We start from the raw sequence: 20,813 nt of genomic DNA on the forward strand, positions 1-20,813 counted from the left end.
CATGGAGGGCATATATTGCAAATATAGCAATAGCACTTAGACTTCTATACCATTCTGTAATTCCTTACAGCATTTCTGAGCAGTTTACAAATGTCAGCATATTGCCCCCAACAGTCTGGGTCCTCAATTTACCGACCTTGGAAGGATGGAAGACTGAGTCAACCTTGAGCCTGTTAGGCTATGGGCAGTTAGCCTGCAATACTGCATTCTCACCACAATGCCACCACAACACCTTTGTATTCAAATATATTTGAAATAGATCCTTCAAGTTTTAAAGTAGGAGTTGAAAAAATACTAGCAATTGGAAAACAGTTTTTAAAGTCAGATGTAGTCTGACAGCATGCATAATTTTAAGTGCATTCTAATTTGGGGGTAAACATTTTTAAATGCTCTGATCAATGTACTGTTTTGTCTGGGTTCTGAAATGCACATGTATAGATTGTGTGATGCCTACCTTAATAGCATATGAAATCAGATTGAAATTGTGGTGTGCATAGTTTGCTAAGCAATGGTGGGGGGGGAGAATCTGACCACAGCTATATATAGAAGAAAATATGCTAATTATTTATGGCATCACATTGCAAGTATTATGCATTTTAAATCAAATATATTAAGCAAATGTTTTGTTTATTGAATCTCAAAAATACATCTTAGAAGAAAATGATACTAGAAAATTATGTGTATTTGAAATATGTTGTTTCATGCCTACGTATTATTGGACGGTCTAGGATTATATGGCTAACCATAGAGCATCTGCATGCTCAGATTAATGGTATAGAAACATCTGAATCCCATTATGAAGGAACTTCAAACTATGATGTTAATTTTGAGGAGAGGACTAAGCATCTTACCCAGAATCAATCTCTCTATCTCCCTCCCCCCCCTCTCTCTTTCTCTTTCTTTCTTTCTTTCTTCTTTTTTTTTAAACCCAAAATAAATCTTTACCATCTACGGATACTGAGTGGAGGTTCCCTATTAATTCATAACAGAACTTTGATGAAATAGGAGGTAAGAGATACTGACTTATCAAAACAATGCATCTCTGCCCAACTTGGTTCCAAAACTGATCATGTCATATCATACCACATCACATTTTAAAACGTATTCAAAGTAAAATTGATTCTGCTGTGGATACAAGGAAGATAAAGAGATGTTCGATTGTGCCTAATACAATTATAATGTCTTTTTGATAAAAATGCATTTCAAGAATGCATTAATGAACACATTAAGCTGCAAGTATTGTATATCTACATGAAACAATTTACAGCTTTAATCTTCTTAGAAAATTATATTCAATATCTGCCTTCACAGTTCATCTACAGTATATGCTACTAAATCTCTTGTTGTTGTGATGCTTAACTTGGCAAAACAATACATCATAGGGCAAGAATTTTTACACCAAAATACCTCAAATGGGCTAACTTACAGAATGTGTTCAAAATCCAAGATTCATGACTCCTGATAGAATAACACTTGGGAAAGTTGTGACTGTTTTAATGCTACTGGTGGTTACCATACTGCTGCTACGTGATCTTCATTTTCAATATTCCTTCACAGGTTCCCAACTAACCTTGCAAACTTCCCTTGCTCCCTCATCCACCAGTAGCAGCCACTTAACTGCCTGCTTGAAAGGGAAAGGAAGAGAAGAGAAAGGGAAGGGAGGGAGGAAGGAAGGGACCCCTGTGCACTCTATCACCCATGCAGCTTCCCTGACCTATGTTGTGCCCCTGCTCCACCTGAAATCATCAGCAAATAAGTTCAAAATGGTTGGACTGTTCTGACTGTTTACATAGCAGAAAGTTATTGAGGGCAGCAATGTACAAGGCCCTGGGACACCCCACCACAAAAAAACCACACTGAAATGCTAAAAATCATGCATGACAACCACAAACTGATAGCCTTTTAAAAAAGCCTCCATAGAGTTAAAATGTAGTAAAATGTTGAAGTTCTAGTGAAAAGAATAAATTCAATTTTCTTCTGGAGTACTCTATCAGGTTTATTGAGAGAATGTAAATTCCAATTCAGTATTCCTATTCCCAGTGCTTTTTTGTAAGAAGGTGCCAGAACTCACACATGTCATACAACCCACCTTGCCTACCCTATAAGGTTTCATCCAAAAAAGGTGCCGGAACTCTGTTCTGAGCGTTTTGTGAGGAAAAAAAAAGCCCTGCCTATTCCAACCCCAATTGGGGAGGATTTTTATGCAAATTTATTTTCTAATCCTAATCAAGGCCTCTCACACAAACTACTAATAGTCTGTGAAAACTTTCCTTTTTGGCCTTCAGTGTCAGATATTTTTTTAAAAGCAATATGAGATTTATTCTTATAAGCTTCCAGCTCTCACTTTTCCAAGTTTGACTCATGAAATAGTTGTCAGTGGAAACCATTGGCCAGGTCGAGGCCCAGGAAAAAATAAATTTGATTCTGATGACCTACAATGTCTTAATAACAGAGAACAGTTCTGACAAAAAAAGAAAAGAAAAAAAGAAAACATCTTGGGCTTTCTACAAAGTGAGAATTATAAACTCTAAAAAAAAAAAGAATTGACCTTTCTGGATTACAAATACTAACTCAACTGTGACTCTAAAGCTGTCTGCAGAGAAAGGAAAACTCTGATTTTTGGCTATCGTGGAAAACCAGAGATCTGCAGAAAGAATATACCAAGAAAAAATACTTTCCAGAAGGAGATCTATGCTATGTTGCAACTAATCCAAACAACAATAATCTCAAACCATGAGGAAATTAAACATAACCTTGAAAACATAAATGAACATATCTCCAATTTAACTTTACAACATAAAAATTCTCAGAAAATGAAAATAGAGAGTGAGCAGAAAAAACAAACAACTGAATATGAGACAGCAGAGAGAGATTTCAAGATGAAATCTAACAATAGAAGGAAGTATGACTTAACCCAGATGGGAAAAAATTTACAGGAAACTCTGGACATGGAAAAGACAAACTGCACTTTAAGATTACAAAATAAGTTTGAGGACAAGAAAAAAGATTTGGCAAAATGGATTTTACCAGAAGAATTATGAGAACTTGAGAGACAACAAATAATAAATAAAATCAAGAAATCAAAAAAGGAAAAGTTTTTCAGAGAATATGAAGGGGTGAAACTTTCCTATAAAAACATCTTACTTGTTTTGCCTTTTGTACCTGCAACAACATTTAAAAGTTTATGGGAAGATTCTTTGATTCATTGAAGTATATTGAACAGGGAAGATGTTGGGTAAAACAAAAAAGGCTAAAGTGAGAATTAAGAAATTAGATGATGGGAATTACCAGAGGGAGTATTTAAAAATTAAACATTTGTTTGAATGTGGTTAAAGAAATAGAAAGATTTTGAATATAAAAGATTAGTTTAAGAGGGATGAACCCCTCAAGTAATATAGTATGCCTTCTTTCTTTTTTCTTTTGTGTTTGGTTTTTTGACAGAAATACAAAAATGTTGGGATGGTTTACATAAAAGAAATGTTTTCTCTGTTTTGTCTTTCTTTTTTTCTGTTATTTTTCTTTAAGATATGAGGAATGTAAAAATGATGGCTTGTGTGAGAAAAAAGACTTAAATACTTAAGTGTAACTAATTTTGAGAAAATCTTAACTAGTAATGTTTTGAATATTGTGGGGAAAACAAATTTAAATAATGTAAACAGGATTTATGATGAGGCAATCAAGATAATGAAAAGAAGCTTTATATTGATGTAGTTATTATTTGAAGAAACATGAGAAAAATGTTTATATTTAATTGTCATTTATTTAAATAAGAACTGTATTTAAGTTTGGCAAAAGAAAATATTATTGGAAGAAGAGGAAATCAAGTTATTATACGGACTATAGAATTATAGAAATTAATTGTTATTGTTTTTTAAACACTAATCCAGACAACACAGTGTTTACCAAATATTAAGGTATATGTTAAAAGTTAATAAAACATATTTTAAAAAAGGAAACCATTGGCCAGGTAAATGAATACATCCAGTATCTCTGTAAATGAAATAAGTATTTTCTTTCTTCTTTCATGATGCTAATTTATGTCAACGTAAATAGTTCAGTTAATGATTGAGAGGGAAATGTCTATGGAGATTCTCAGTCATCCAGGTCATGGTTATCCCAAAGGTGCTTTTCTCATGAGGCAACTGAACTTCCTTGTTTTTCTTTGAACACGTTTCGCTTCTCATCCAAGAAGCTTCTTCAGCTCTGACTGGATGGTGGGAAATGGCAGCATTTATACTCCTTGCAGACAGCTGGTCATTTAAATTCTTTTAGCAAGTCGTTGAAGCCCCTGGAGGCTTATCTGTGTTGTCAGGGTCGCTTGAGTAGTGCAAATGGGTGTGGAGCCTTCTTGGAACTCTTGAAAGGACTGTGTTGTAGACTGGAGATAGATGATGTCATATCACTCCCCCGTCTGTTGAGAGAGAGCTGTTCAATTTGAGATAGATGGCTTCTTTGACTGATTTTAACATGAATAGTGATTTTTCTAATAACTGGATTTCTTTTTAGCAGTTGTATCTTGGCAATAGTTGGTGTTAAATCTAAAATGTCTTTACATATAAAAGAGCCCTCTGTTAGTCTGTTTTTTTTTCCTTTCAGTCATAAGATAGTGATCTGAAAGTCTGTATTATACATAATGGCTGTAACATGCCCCAGAAAAGCCAGTGAAGCACAGCTAAGAAATTGTTTGTATTATATTCAATTTATATGACAAACTTCCAGAAATTCACCTACATGCTAGAATTGTTATATTGTATTTTATAACTATTAGGAAATATATAATATGCTAAATTGCTTAATCTGGAATATCCAAAAGTTCAGTTTGAATAGCACTTTTTATTATAGTTGCAAATGTCTAAAAAAAAAAATCAAAGCAGCAATGGTCACAGAGATATCAAGGAAAAAGTTCCAAAGATATTTTGCTTTGCTTTGATATCGTCATATCAAAGTAATTTGTTGAATTACAGGTGTATTTCACTTTTATGGATCATATATATAATTTAAGATTCACTAGAGATTATATATAGGGACGCGGTGGCTCAGTGGGTTAGGACGCTGAGCTTGTCGATCAGAAGGTCGGCAGTTTGGCGGGTCGAATCCCGAGTGCCGTGTAGCAGAGTGAGCGCCTGTTACTCGTCCCAGCTTCTGCCAACCTAGCAGTTCGAAAGCACGTAAAAAATGCAAGTAGAAAAATAGGGACCACTACGGTGGGAAGGTAACAGCGTTCCGTGCGCCTTTGGTGTCTAATCATGCCGGCCACATGACCACGGAGACGTCCTCGGACAAACGCTGGCTCTTCAGCTTTGAAAGGGAGATGAGCACCGGCCTCTAGAGTCAGAAATGACTAGCACACATGTGCGGGGGAACCTTTACCTTTACCTTTAGAGATTATATTGGGGATTTTTTTAAAGCCCTTGTTAATTTTCTGATGTTTATTTAAAACAGCAGAATGATGTCTTTTGATTTCTTGCTTTTGTGTTTTAAGAAAGACTTAATTAAAATAATATTTATCAGAATTCTCTCAAGTAGAAGAACACAGATTATAGTTAAACATTTGGATATAAATTTGAATTTTATCAATATTTTATCTATACTTTTAAAAACCTGACTAATGGTTTTTCTGTTTAAAAATTTTAAGCACAAACAATAAGTTGAAAGCAAACCCATAGCAAGATGCTTTGCCAGGGTGTTTTCGTTTTTTGACTTTTTTTATCTTGGGAAGATCATGGATTATTTGAAGGAAGGGCTTCAAAAGAGTATTCAGAACTGTCTCTAATAAAATGCATCTCATTTTTCACATTATTTTTTTTTTAGGTGTTCCAACTCCAAGTCCTGAAATCCTTCGTCATACCTTAAACATGCTTGTACGAGAAAGAAAAATATACCCAACTCCAGATGGTTACTTCATTGTGACCCCGCAGACTTATTTTATAACACCTTCCCTCATAAGAACTAACAGTAAATGGTACCATCTGGATGAGAGGATACCTGACAGGTCTCAGTGTACCTCTCCACAGCAAGGAACTATAACTCCTTCCACCTCGGGCTGTGTCAGAGATCGAACGTTACCTAAAAACCACTGCGACTCTTGCCATTGTTGCAGAGAAGACATGCATAGCATGCATGCATCAACTCTACAGAGGAAATCAACAAAAGACTGCAAAGACTCTTATTGCCCCCCTTCTCTTTGCCAGGTGCCACCCACTGAAAAAAGTAAAAGTACTGTAAATTTTTCTTACAAAACAGAGACACTTTCAAAGCCTAAAGATGGAGAAAAGCAGTCTAAAAAGTTTGGGCTAAAATTGTTTCGACTGAGTTTCAAAAAAGATAAGACAAAACAGCTGGCCAATTTTTCTGCCCAATTTCCTCCTGAGGAATGGCCTTTACGGGATGAAGATACCCCTACCACTATACCTAGGGAGGTAGAAATGGAGATTATTAGGCGTATCAATCCTGATCTGACTGTGGAAAATGTCATGAGGCACACTGCACTAATGAAGAAGCTTGAAGAAGAAAAAGCTCAAAGAAGCAAGGCTGGATCATCAGCTCACCATAGCGGGAGAAGCAAAAAAAGTAGAAGTCATAGAAAATCTCATGGAAAATCTCGGTCGCACAGCAAAACTCGAGTCTCTAAAGGAGATCCTTCAGAGGGTTCCCATTTAGATGTGCCAGGTGAAAGGGAATATGATTTCTATGATCCTCTCATGAGGTCCCCAAGGGAAGGCTGCTATATAATAGAACACAAAAGGGACAACTTTATCATGCACAGCAGCCCTAATGTTCTTGAGTCTCATTTTCCTATGACACCTGAATGGGATGTATCTGGTGAATTGGCCAAAAGGAGAACAGAAATGCCTTTTCCTGAACCTTCAAGAGGAAGCTCCCATTCTAAGGTACATCGAAGCCACAGCCACACACAGGACCGAAGATCAAGAAATGAGAGATCCAATAAAGCCAAGGAACGATCTCGATCTATGGATAATTCAAAAGGACCTTTGGGTACTGCTTCTTTAGGCACCCCTGAAGACATAGCTGAAGCTTGCAGCCAAGATGACCAAACAACTAGTCAAACATATATAGATGATAGTACCTTAAGGCCTTCACAATCACTTAGTCATCAAAGGGCTCTTCTGTCATCTGTAAATTACAAAGAGGTAATTAAACCTGAAAAGACTGTTGGCAATGCAGAAACTCCTACTTCCTGTACCTTGTTAGAACAAAGCAAGCCAACTGAGAACTTACCACCTTATAATGAACTCAGTTCTTGTACAACAAAATCAGCCATTGATGATTATTTTCAGTGTAATACTTCCAGTGAAACAGTACTCACAGCTCCTTCACCTTTAGGAAAGAACAAAGATGACAGTGATCCAGTGACTTTGGCAGACAGTACAAAAAAAGTCTCTCCCTCAGAAAGACAGTCACAGCACTTAGCTAGAGAACCAGGTGTCCATAGAGAGGAGTCACCTAAAGGGCCAAGTAATAGTAGTGGGCCAATTGCTGCAAATCAGACAGCTGACGTAATTACAAATGGTCGACTAGCTCAACATCACAGCACAGAGTCCAGTAGCCTTGATAAGAGGAAAGAAATATTTAGTAAAGACACGCTTTTTAAGCCTCTCCACAGTACTCTATCTGTCAACAGTTTTCACAAACCTAATGTGCCACACTTAAAATCTCATCAAAAGACACCTCCTGAAACTTTGCCAAGCAGATGTGATAAACTTGAACAAGCTATGGTAACCTCAGTCACACAAGTCATACCAATTTCCCAGAGGCAGCAAGAAACAGCTGGAAACCAAGAAGCAGCTTTTGATTATTACAATGTGTCTGATGATGATGATTCTGAGGAAGGGACTAATAAGAATACAGAGGAAGAGAAGAATCGGGATGATGTGGGCACTATGCAGTGGCTTCTTGAGCGAGAAAAGGAAAGAGACTTGCAAAGGAAGTTTGAAAAGAATCTCACTCTACTTGCTCCAAAGGAAACTGAAAACAGCAACAGCCAGAGAGCCACACATTCAGCAAGGCTGGACAGCATGGACAGTAGTAGCATCACAGTAGATAGTGGATTCAATTCTCCACGGTAAGATTTTAAATTAATATTAATTTTCAGCAGCCTTAAATGTAATTTCTCGTTACCATAAACAAGTCATGGAAATATTGCAGATTTATAGTGTTTTAGGTTGGAGTTTTCCTACAGCTTGAGGCAGTTAGGGTCTTGGATTTGACTAGAATGTATCATAATGGCTTGGTAACGGTCACCTAAATAATTAAACTATGATTTCATATAATAAATCAGACTTTTCTAGAATAACATTTACATTGTGGTAGCTTAACTGCTTCCACATGATTGGAAAAATTTATTTCACCTCAGTTATAAGATGCCTGTTGTCTTTGGCTGCAGGATCATAAATTTCAGGTGTGTGTATATAGTGTGTTATAGATTAAACCTATTGCCAAAGTTATTATCTCTCTGAGATAAGGCTTAACATAGAGCTAATATATAAACCATGTTGGTACAAGTGAAGCACCCCTCTGAAGTGTTGAAGCAGGTTCTGTATATTCATATACAGATATTTTTGGTGACTACTGCTGAGGCCAAGTATTCTAGAGAATGCAACTACTTCATCACTTTGAGATTTTTTTTATAGCCATACTATTTACTGTTTTGCAGTAAATTGAGTACTTGTCTGTCTCTGTCCACTTGTGGTATTAAAGGTTCAGAGTTAAAATATTTTTTATGCTAAAATGAATTGAAAAATATTAAAGAATTTCAAATGTTCTATATTTGTCCCATGGTGTGAGCTCTATTTAAAGATAAATAGGTTGAAGAAAGTTATAAAACTATTTACTTCAGATTTATTCTGTCCCTGTTGTTACTACAAACAAAAGAGAAAACAATACTACAAAATATAGTTCCTTTCATTCCAACTTTTGCAAATTTATTTAATTTCATCAGATATTGCCTTCAGAATTTCAACACAATTTCCAATACCAACTTTGTAGGATATTATGATAATTATTTATTTTTTAAAATAAAAACTGTGCACTTAAAACTAAATTTTGCAGCTATACCATATTCTACAAAGCTACTTTGCATATTTTCTTTTTTTATGGATATGTGATACATTTTTACTTGTGTTTCTGATTTATCCACATTATGCATCTCTTCCTGGGAATTTGTGACACTTTCAAAAATATGTGCAAAGCAGAAATATGCATAAAGTATTAGCAGGTTATAATTTTCTTCCTTTTTTTCCTACAATTTTTTGGGCAGTTCTTAGAACATTACAAAATTCAGTTATATCAGAAGGGAATAAAATTAGAACAAAACAGACATAGATACATATTTGGCTGTGGCTGTTATGGTCAGACTCTACTCTAGAAGTAAGCTAGAGGTTACAAAATATTAATACCATGTCAAAACTATATCTCTCCAATTGTACTATTCAGCTATTTTGATTTTTTGTAGTATCTTTAGCTCTACAGCTTCAATAGCAGTGGATAGCTGGACAATAGGCAAGTCAGAAAGAAGTTGCAATCAATATTTACCACTTCAATTGACATTAGATCTTCTAACAGCATTGATTTTAGTATATCTTATAGAGTTAATTTACATTTATTAAACTTGACTGAAAAGCACAATTATTTAAAGTAGAAATTTTCCATCTTTCTCTGGCTAACTTAGATCTATGGTATATAGAGTAGTTATAAAACAGGTAAAAATCATAGAGGAGAATTCCATTGAAGTTCAGGATTGTCTCCTCTAGCAGTAATGGGACCAGAATCTGAGGTTAGAGAGCAAGAAAACAAGTGAGAAAAGGATTGGACAAATATCCCAGATGTTACATTTTTCCTACATATTTCCTCAATCTCAAAGAAAAAAAAATACACATATTTAAATTTTTATTTATTTTATTTTAATTCCATTTATATCCTGCCCTTCTCCGAAGACTCAGGGCGGCTTACAAGCTTAGCAGTAGCCTTCATTCTATGTATTGTTGTTGTTAGTTGCGAAGTCGTGTCCGACCCATCGCAACCCTATGGACAACGTTCCTCCAGGCCTTCCTGTCCTCTACCATCTTCTGGAGTCCATCTAAGCTCACGCCTACTGCTTCAATGACTCCATCCAGCCACCTCATTCTCTGTCGTCCCCTTCTTCTATTGCCCTCAATCTTTCCCAGCATTAGGCTCTTCTCCAGTGAGTCCTTCCTTCTCATTAGGTGGCCAAAGTATTTGAGTTTTAGCTTCAGGATCTGGCCTTCTAAAGAGCAGTCAGGGTTGATCTCCTCTAGGACTGACCGGTTTGATCGCCTTGCAGTCCAAGGGACTCGCAGGAGTCTTCTCCAGCACCATAGCTCAAAGGCCTCAATTCTTTGGCGCTCAGCCTTTCTTATGGTCCAGCTTTCACTGCCATACATTGCAACTGGGAAGACCATAGCCTTGACTATACGCACTTTTGTTGACAGGGTGATGTCTCTGCTTTTTAGTGTGCTGTCTAGATTTGCCATGGCTTTCCTCCCAAGGAGCAAGCGTCTTTTAATTTCTTGGCTACAGTCCCCATCTGCAGTGATCTTGGAGCCCAGGAAAATAAAATCTGTCACTACCTCCATTTCTTCCCCATCTATTTGCCAGGAATTGAGAGGGCCGGATGCCATGATCTTGGTTTTCTTAATGTTTAGTTTCAACCCAAGTTTTGCACTCTCCTTCTTCACCCGCAACAAGAGGCTCTTTAGTTCTTCTTCACTTTCTGCCATTAGAGTGGTATCATCTGCATATCTTAGGTTGTTGATGTTTCTTCCGGCAATCTTAATTCCAACTTTTGATTCATCTAGCCCTGCCTTTCTCATGATGTGCTCTGCATATAAGTTAAATAGGCAAGGCGACAGTATACAGCCTTGCCGGATTCCTTTCCCAATTTTGAACCAATCAGTGGTTCCGTGTCCAGTTCTCACTGTTGCTTCTTGGCCCGCATATAGATTTCTCAAGAGACAAATAAGATGGTCTGGTATGCCCATCTCTTTAAGGACTTGCCAGAGTTTGTTATGATCCACACAATCAAAGGCTTTAGCATAGTCAATGAAGCAGAAGTAGATGTTTTTCTGGAACTCTCTAGCTTTCTCCATGATCCAGCGTATGTTAGCAATTTGATCTCTAGTTCCTCTGCCTCTTCGAAATCCTGCCTGTACTTCTGGTAGTTCTCGATCCACATACTGCTGGAGTCTAGCTTGTAGAATTTTAAGCATAAATTTACTAGCATGAGAAATGAGTGCAATGGTGCGATAGTTTGAACATTCTTTGGCACTGCCTTTCTTTGGAATTGGAATGTAAACTGATCTTTTCCAATCCTGTGGCCACTGTTGAGTTTTCCAAATTTGCTGGCAAATTGAGTGTAGCACTTTTACTGCATCGTCTTTTAAGATTTTGAATAGCTCAGCTGGAATACTGTCACCTCCACTAGCTTTGTTGTTGCTCAGCTTTTCTAGGGCCCACTTCACTTCACATTCTAGGATGTCTGGCTCGAGGTCAGTGACCACCTCATTGTGATTATCAGGGACGTTAAGCTCATTCTTGTATAGTTCTTCTGTGTAATTTTGCCACCTCTTCTTAATCTCTTCTGCCTCTGTTAGGTCCCTGCCATTTTGGTCCTTTATCATGCCCATTTTTGCATGAAACGTTCCTTTCATCTCTCCAATTTTCTTGAAAAGATCTCTGGTCCTCCCTATTCTATTGTTTTCTTCTATTTCTTTGCATTGTTCATTTAAGAAGGCATTGTTATCTCTTCTAGCTATTCTTTGGAATTCTGCATTTAATTGGGCATATCTTTCTTTTTCTCCCTTGCCTTTCGCTTCCCTCCTTTCCTCAGCTATTTGCAAAGCTTCCTCAGACAGCCATTTTGCTTTCTTGCATTTCTTTTTCTTTGGGATGGTTTTGGTTGCTACCTGTTTTTTTTTTATTTAAAAAGTTTTACAATACATTTTGACTTTAATCCCCCCCTCCCCCACCCCTATCCCTCTCCCCCACTCCCTCCTCCCCCCCCCCCCGACTTCCCAGAGCTAAATACAGGGCATAAAATCAAAAAACAAACATAAACACCCCTATATTATCAACAATAAAGTATAAATTCTATCTCTCTAGCTCATGTAAAATGAATACAAACAATATTAATATTACAAATAAAGTAGAGAAGAAACAGAGGAAAACAAAAAAAGATCTTTACTCAAAATAAATTTTCTTAATCCCAGTCCTTATTCATATTAATTTCAAAAAAAAAAGGGAAAAGAAAAAAAAACTTTCACCTGCTATTTGCATTCTCCCACCTTTCTCTAATTTCCAAACAAATTCTCAATTACGCACCAAAAGCGCTTATCTCTGTTAATCTTAATAATCTCCAACCAAACTAAACTATAATCTAAAATAGTTCTTGCGTGTATCACGCCAAATGTCTCACAGTTCCAAATCATCCTTAAGTTCAAATAAAAGTTCAAATAAAAAGAGTATATATATAAAAAAAAATTTTTTAAGCAATCTCTAAGACAACTTGTTATTAATTAGGTGCTTACATACCCACTCTTAGTTCAACACATACTTTAAGTCTGTAACCCTAATATACTTTTCTAGCAAGCAAATAACATCAATCTTAAATTATATAAAATATTAAAAAAAGAAAAAAAAACTTTCTTTCTCCTCTATAATAATTTTACTCCATTGACATTCTAATCTAAAAATTTAATCAACAATCTTAACGCCCCAAAACTTTTGGAGCACCTCTGTCATGACCCCCAAAACTTCTTTAGACCGCTCTCCTCCTACATCTTCATTGTAAGCACACTTTGAAGATTCCATCACTTTCCGCTGGTCTTGCTCTTGCTCTTGTCTCGCTCTTCTTAGGGCGGCACGCGTCATCTTCTGGCCTCCTGCAGCAACCGATGAGACTGTAGCTTGATCCCCTCCACCACCATTGTCCTCTGTCTGTCTGTCTGCAACATCTTGAAACTTTCCCACACCGTGTCCTTTTGCAGCTTCCAAAAATGATAGGGGGGTTGCTTTTAACACATTACTATAAAAATCACGTGCCTGAGCCACAGTAACCAAACGATGTCTTTTACCTTCGTGCGTTGTCACCAACCCAACTGGGATCTCCCATCTGAACTTAATATCACGTTTCTTAAGTTCCTGTACTAGAAATGCGAAATCTTTCCTTCTCCTTAGGATCTTCGGAGGAATCTCTTTTAAAACCAAAACTTCTTGCTCAGCCACTACCAAATTAGTATCATAAGCAGCTTGAATGACTTCATCTCTAATTACTCTCTTTGTAAAATAGACCACCACATCTCTGGGTAACTTCCTCTGTCTTGCAATCCATGAATTTACACGAAAAACTTTGTCCATATTTCCCTCAATTTCAGATGCTGACTGGCCCAGTACCCCTTCCAGAGCCTCAGAAATCAGCTGCTTTAAATCTTCTTTACCATTCTCCTTTAAACCCCTAATTCTAATAGCATTCTGCATCTGATTACACTGAGCACGGCTCAATTCTTCATCCATTTTATCCCTTATATTTTCATTTTCTAATACCTTTGCTTCTAATATAGAGTTCTTTTGACTGAGATCCTCCACTTTTACATCCAGCTGTTGCACACATTCAGCTACGGATACAACCTTAGACAAGATGTCCACCCTCATTGCTCTCAGCTTCTCTTCCATCTTCTTCTCCAATTTCTCCATTTTCTCCTCCATTTTCTCCTCCAATTTCTCCTCCAGCTTTTTCAACTTTTCATCCATCATATCAGACATCAGTTGTGCGTGCTTTCCAAGAGCGTCTTGTAAATCCTTAAGCGTCAATACCGGAGGAGATGCAGGAGGAAGCAAAGCTTGCAGTGAGGTCTCTTGCACCAGGGAAGACCCCACATTCCGAAGAGCTTTAGAAGTTTTAGCCGCCATCTTCCCCCACTTTCACTTATTACGCACTTTCACTTTAAAGCTATAAAATCCATTGAGCTAGAGAGTAAAAATAAAGAGTTCACTTCACCTTGACCTCCTGTACCGCTCTGCCTGCATCTTGATAATCAAAAGTATTTCCTTTTGGCAGGGGTGGTTGCTAACGCCTGGCTCTGCTCCAAGAATCCCAGAGCAGAGGCGCTGCGCAGCTCGGAGCAACCCAGGCTTCGGGGGGGCTCATCCTTCAGCCGCCCAAGCTCTCAGCTCAGGCGGCCCCAGAGAGCTCAACCCCTACCTGGGGCCTCACCCCCTCCTCTTCTCCCGAGGAGGGGGCTTCAAATCCATCTAAACAGCTGATAGACGCTGTTTACGATGGAAAAACACAGCTGCGGAGCGGGCAGCCCGAAAACGGCTGTCTTTCGACGTCGCGTCGCCACCGGAAGCCGTTGCTACCTGTTGTACAATGTTGCGAACCTCTGTCCATAGTTCTTCAGGCACTCTGTCTATCAGATCTAATTCCTTAAATCTATTTGTCACCTCTACTGTATATTCAACAGGGATATGATTTAATTCATACCTGACTGGCCTAGCGTTTTTCCCTACTTTCTTTAATTTAAGCCTAAACTTTGCAACAAGAAGCTCATGGTCTGAGCCACAGTCAGCTCCTGGTCTTGTTTTTACTGACTGTATAGAGCTTCTCCATCTTTGGCTGCAGAGCATATAGTCAATCTGATTTCTGTGTTGACCGTCTGGTGATGTCCATGTGTAAAGCCGTCTCTTGGGTTGTTGGAAAAGAGTGTTTGCTATGACCATCGTATTCTCTTGACAAAATTCTATCAGCCTGTGCCCTGCTTCATTTTGTACTCCAAGGCCAAACTTGCCTGTTATTCCAGTTATCTTTTGGCTTCCTACTTTAGCATTCCAATCCCCCATGATGATAAGAACATCATTTCTGGGTGTTAGTTCTATAAGGTGCTGTAGGGCTTCATAGAACCGGTCAATTTCATCCTCTTCAGCACCAGTGGTTGGGGCATAGACTTGGACTACTGTGATATTGAATGGTTTGCCTTGGATTCGAACTGAGATCATTCTGTCATTTGAGGATTGTATCCCAGTATTGCTTTTCCTATTTTTTTATTGACTATGAAGGCTACTCCATTTCTTCTGAGGGATTCTTGCCCGCAGTAGTATATCTGATGGTCATCTGAATTAAATTCACCCATTCCTGTCCATTTTAGTTCGCTGATACCTAAGATGTCAATGTTTAGCCTTGTCATCTCTTGTTTGACCACGTCCAGCTTTCCTTGATTCATGGATCTTACATTCCAGGTTCCTATGGAGAAAAAATCTTTACAGCATCGGACTTTCCTTTCACCACCAGACATATCCACAGCTGAGCATCCTTTCGGCTTTGGCCCAGTCGCTTCATTCTTTCTGGCGCTACTAGTACTAGCCCTCTGCTCTTCCCCAGTAGCATATTGGACGCCTTCCGACCTGAGGGGCTCATCTTCCAGCGTCATATCATTTTGCCTTTTGGTACTGTCCATAGGGTTTTCATGGCAAAGATACTGGAGTGGGTTGCCATTTCCTTCTCCAGTGGATCACGTTTTGTCAGAACTCTCTGCTATGACCTTTCCGTCTTGGGTGGCCCTGCACAGCATAGCTCATAGCTTCATTGAATTACGCAAGCCCCTTCACCACGACAAGGCAGTAATCCATGAAGGGGCATTCTATGTATATGCCTGCTTATTAGGGCTTTCACACACACCCCAAGCGGCATTATTACAAAGTCAGCTTATTGCTCCCAACAATCTGGGTCCTCATTTTACCTACCTCGGAAGGATGGAAGGCTGAGTCAACCTTGAGCCTGGTGGGACTTGAACCTGCACTAATTGCAGGCAGCTGGTGTTACTTAAGGAGGCACGAATAAGACATGGAACAGTTTATTCGAAACAATTACATTATTTTAATAGACTTGGAGTTAGCTTCGGATTTTCTATTTTTCTGAATGTTGCTTGTCATTTAATGCTTCTACGCTTGTGCCAGGAAACCTGAGTTTCTCAGCGCATTTGTAGACCTTCCTGTTCCCTTTGTTTTGTGGTTAGTTTTTGAGTTATGATACTACTTCTCAAGTTGGTTTGTCTGCCACTAAGCATGTAGTTGTATCAGACCAGACCAGACTATATTATTGCAGCTGTTTGAAATCTTACATAGTTTCATATACGACCTAAGGAAAATAGGCACAGAGATATGCTGTCTTTGCATAAAGAAAAAATGTGATGTGGCTATTTCAATAAGGGTCTTTTTGTATCACTTCAGTGAACATATTATTGATACTATCAAAAATGTAAGAAAGCAATCTTGTCCTCTTCCCATAGATTTTACATTTCTTTCAATCTCCTTATTTCCATTGCTTCAGAGAAAATGTATTTTTTTTCTACTCTATGTTCCCTTAGTTCTCTGATTTTTCATTCTGATCTGAAAAATTAAGGGTATGATTTCAAAAGTGCAAATTAGCTGTGCATGTTGCTTTTAAACAGAGGTTGGCAATATATGGCCGTCTGTTTCTTATTAAACTACAGTTTCTGTCATCCATAGTCAGCATAGCTAGTGGTAAGGGATTGAATAAATTAAGAATTCTCATTCAAGAATTCTCTTTCATATAATATCTGTCTGTCTCTGCTGCAATTTACCTACTGTGGGCATCTATCAAAAACTAAAACATTCAGGGTAGGATTAAAACGATGACAAATAATATCATAAGACACCCCTCCCCTCACACAAGTGAAGAAAATAAGCAAGGTGACTCTGTCCAGGAACAGGATCAGTTGGCTTTATCTAGGGAAGTGCAAGCCCATCAAGAATCATCTTGGGAAACCAAAACCCTCAAGCCATTCTACCTGCTGATGTTTAATTGGAGCTGGTTCTCCCCATCCAAACCTTCCTAGACTCCAAGAACTGGCTTAGGATTTTACCTAACCAACCAGGAATGGTAACATAACTAGGTATTATCAACATATTGATGACATCACAACTTATGACACTGACCTCACCCAACAATTTCATATAAAAGGAGTAGTGAGAGACCCAGGCCTTGAGGTACACCATACTACAAAGGCCTAGGGTGCAGCTTTCCTCCCCCACAGCACCAACATGAATTCATACAGAATTAAAATATTTATCACAACAGACTAAATTCCTTTTGCAGTGTACTGGAATTCTTTCATATAGAGTTACTGTATACTCAACCATTCCATTTATTGTTTCATATGCATTTATGATTACAGACATGATAACAAATTTTCTTCCCATCATAATATGATGGAAGAAAAATCTGTCAGTGATGCATAGATTTTTTTTATAAAGGTTTCTAAAACTTCTTCAACATAATATTATTACAATAATTTCTTAGCATGTGACAAATAGCAAAGAGTATTGCATTTGTCTAAATCAGGAGTCCCCTACCAGGCTGTGCCCTGTTCGCAACCGGGCTGTGTGAGTGGCAGGCTGGCGTGCACACAGCCCCACTCACACAAGCAGTGTCCCAAAGGCTTCTTTCTTGTGTGAATGGAGCTGCATATACGTGCGCACCAGCCTGCTGCTCACACAGCCTGGTTCCACTCCCCACCCAAGCCGCCTGCTCCCGATGCTCCAAAAGTGGAGCGGTGAGAGCAGAGGCTGAGTGGAACGAGCGCATCCTGCTCAGCTTCGTTGACTCACCAATTCGCTTTTGGAGCACAGAGCAGCCTCAGTGAGTCTGAAGGAGCATGAGACCACACCCCCAAAGGCTTCTCTTCTCCACGGCAAAAGCTTTTGCAAACAAACGAAAGGCTTCGGGGGAGCGATTTGACGCTGCTTCAGGCTTTCCATCCATTTACAAAAGCTTTTGGCGTGGAGAAACCTGAAGGAGCCGAGACTGCACCCCAAAGGCTGCTTTTCTCTCTTGTGTGAGTGGACCTGCATGTTTCTGTGTGCTGGGCCGCCACTCACACAGCTCGGTTGCCCTACTCCCCCAGCTGGGCTACCAAGCCACAAAGTTTGGGAACCTCTGGTCTAAGCAACATTTATGCATAATTTTTATTTGGAATGAATCAATATTTTATTTCTGTTACCAACATTACTACACTGACAATGTAAAAGCACCTAGAGCATCTATATATAAATGAGAACATCTGATTTCCTTTCAGTATTCTAAATTGATACATCATTTTTATTTTGAAATATCTAGTTATGTTTCCTGATTCTTATGCCGGCTTCTTTGTAGTATTACCCATATTCCTGAAAATCAGGAATCTGGTAGCCACGTTTCTGACAAATATAAGGTATAGATTTTCATGAGCTGCAGCTCACTAAATCAGGTGATTTTTCATCTGTTTATTTGCTTTTTTTCCACCATGATGTTTCACAAATGGCCATATTCCTGAAGTGATACTGAAGATAATAAGAGTAATTCATAGGAGCTGATTAATCTGTTACTGCTCACAAATATATGATCTGAGGTCTATTAAATAGTTAGAATTCTCATCTGTTTATATTGAGAAATATGGCAGACGTGTTCATTCTGATTTTTCATTGGTATTAGTTCATAAGTAATTTTATTATATTCCTGCTACAACCTGCATTTAATATGTCACTGATGCATGACATCTTAGTAAAGACATACTAGCTCTAGTAGTAGTCTTAATTGTAACAGGACAATTGATTGGCTGGAAATATTCTACTATAAGCTAAACAATTAATATGTTTCCTGTACTGATTTTATATGTATGTATGTGTGCATAATATTAAGCCAATTAAAAGAAGAATTAGAAGGAAGGTAAAGGAAAGAAGAAAGTTACTGACTTTATGTAGTATAGTAAATCACAATTTCTGATAATTTGGTCTTACCATGAATCAATCAGTAGTAATGGACATTGCTCAATCATTCCTCTCAGCAGAGATAAGTAGATGGGTAGCAGTACCATGCTTTACTTATCTTAGTATTGTATTTATGGGATATGTAAGGTATTTCTTCTAATTAAGCTAAGATTCAAACAACAAGTACAAATAATGATTTTTAATTCTGGCTTGGAAGGCAGACAGAATCACCAACATCATGAAGAACAATTTATAGAAATAGTTTCCAGTGTCTCTGTTTATTCGGGTCAATCTTTTTTATTTGATCAGTGTTAACAAGAATATTGGCTTGTGTATACTATCGTAAGCCAGAATACTTAGAATTCCTAATTTACTATGACATACAACTTCTGTCAATGTCTTTTGTCTCAAAAAGGCCAATTGTTTTTCCTATCCATATTATATTGTGCCTAGCAACTACCAAGTATTATTTGCTGTACATGTAATTACTGTTTGCCTTCCATTGCTGATTATGTTTGGATTTTTGGTTAAATTCCTCTTTAATATATCAATGTACTAAGCATAAATTCAACCCTTGGACATGGTTGATAGATAAAACTAGAGTTAACATTAGAAATTAAATTATTTTGAAGTCTATAGGGTTCTCTATGCTGCATAAAAACTTGTAATAAAACTCTAATTCATCTATTTTTGTTCAATCATGCAGGGATACACTTTATTGAGGATAACTGTGTCCTTGGATGGACAGTCCAAAATGCAAAGATGCCACAGTTCACCTGCAGTATTAGCACACTGATTCTCCCAGTTGAATGACAAGTGATAAATTCAGCAACTCTAATATTAGCCCAATTTTTAAAAATATTTTAAATTTTTTTTAAAAAAAATTCTTAACTTCAGGGTGTTATCAGTAATTCCAGCATCTTTAGCTCCATGTTTTTTTAAAAAATTACATATTTATAAAGTATAATTGTAGATTAATTCCCAAAGTCAGTTTTACAAAGAGGTATGAATATTCAGTATACAGTATTTAAAAAGATGAGCACACATACACACACATATCTATAGTATGTAATACACCTGTAATATGGAGTAAAATAAATAATTTGTTTTTTAACGTATAGAATTTATTCTAATTCTGTTTGTACTGCTAAGGCTTCATATATGTCTAAAATATGCCCCTGTTTGGGTAGTGACTTTACAGCAAACATTCTTTAGACTCTTCTTTCATCTATGTTTATAGATATGGGGGAGACTAAAGCATGGCTTTCCTTAAAAATAAGTATAAAATATGTGTTTTAGTACCTGGGTGGAATTTACAGAATGCACAGAATATTTATAATCAGACTCAGAAGGCGCTTTGTTTTTTCCCCCTTGTGGCCAGCTCATGGATATGTACATAGGTTACATTGATAATTATTTTTTTTCTTTCTTTAGTACCCGTGAGAGCTTAGCTTCCAATACGTCAAGCATTGTTGAAAGCAACAGACGCCAAAATCCAGCTCTCAGTCCTGCACATGGTGGTGTAGGTCCAGTGTTCAGCTTCCGAGCAACTGCTGACCCTCCAACAAGTGAAACTGAAAAACTGCAGAAACCCGCTAATTGCTTGCAAGCCTCTGTTACAAGTGTTTGATAGTGCTTCTGCCTCACATCTTCTGTCTCATCGTATACATCAAAGTTTACGACACTGAGATTGATGTTTACGTGTTTGGAGGGAAAAAATAAACCAGGCATTTTAACTGCATAGTTTTTGTGTCAACTTGAACTGTGCTGCTAGATAGGCTAGGGGCAACAAAGAAATCTTTATTTCAAGGCATTGCTTTTCACATTTTGCAGCTCTATAGCAACAGAATAGGGACAATATGTACACTTTTGCTTCACTTATTGTAACTGAGCACATATATGAAAGTCTAGACACTGTAAGTGTAATCTGCATTTTCAATGTCATGCAGTTGCCAACTTCATTTAAAAATGCCACAGATATGTGATGCCCCCACCACTGATTAAAATGTTTACCA

The 20,813-nt window shown here is 37.7% G+C and overlaps 1 protein-coding gene across 1 annotated transcript in view; it reads left to right on the forward strand.

The window, feature by feature from the left end:
- STOX2 (storkhead box 2) overlaps positions 1–20,428 on the forward strand; it is a gene marked incomplete at both ends in the record, with an annotated part of 91,525 nt that extends 71,097 nt beyond the window's left edge. Inside the window, 2 exons of the mRNA XM_083367447.1 lie at positions 5,812–8,083; positions 20,233–20,428. Of these exons, the coding sequence (XP_083223573.1) occupies positions 5,812–8,083; positions 20,233–20,428 (2,468 nt within the window). The remainder of the gene's footprint in view (positions 1–5,811; positions 8,084–20,232) is intronic.
- Between the last annotated feature and the right edge of the window lie 385 nt (positions 20,429–20,813).

The sequence above is a fragment of the Vipera ursinii genome (genome assembly GCF_947247035.1).
Source record: "Vipera ursinii genome assembly, chromosome: 7".
Classification (NCBI taxonomy): Eukaryota; Metazoa; Chordata; class Lepidosauria; order Squamata; family Viperidae; genus Vipera; species Vipera ursinii.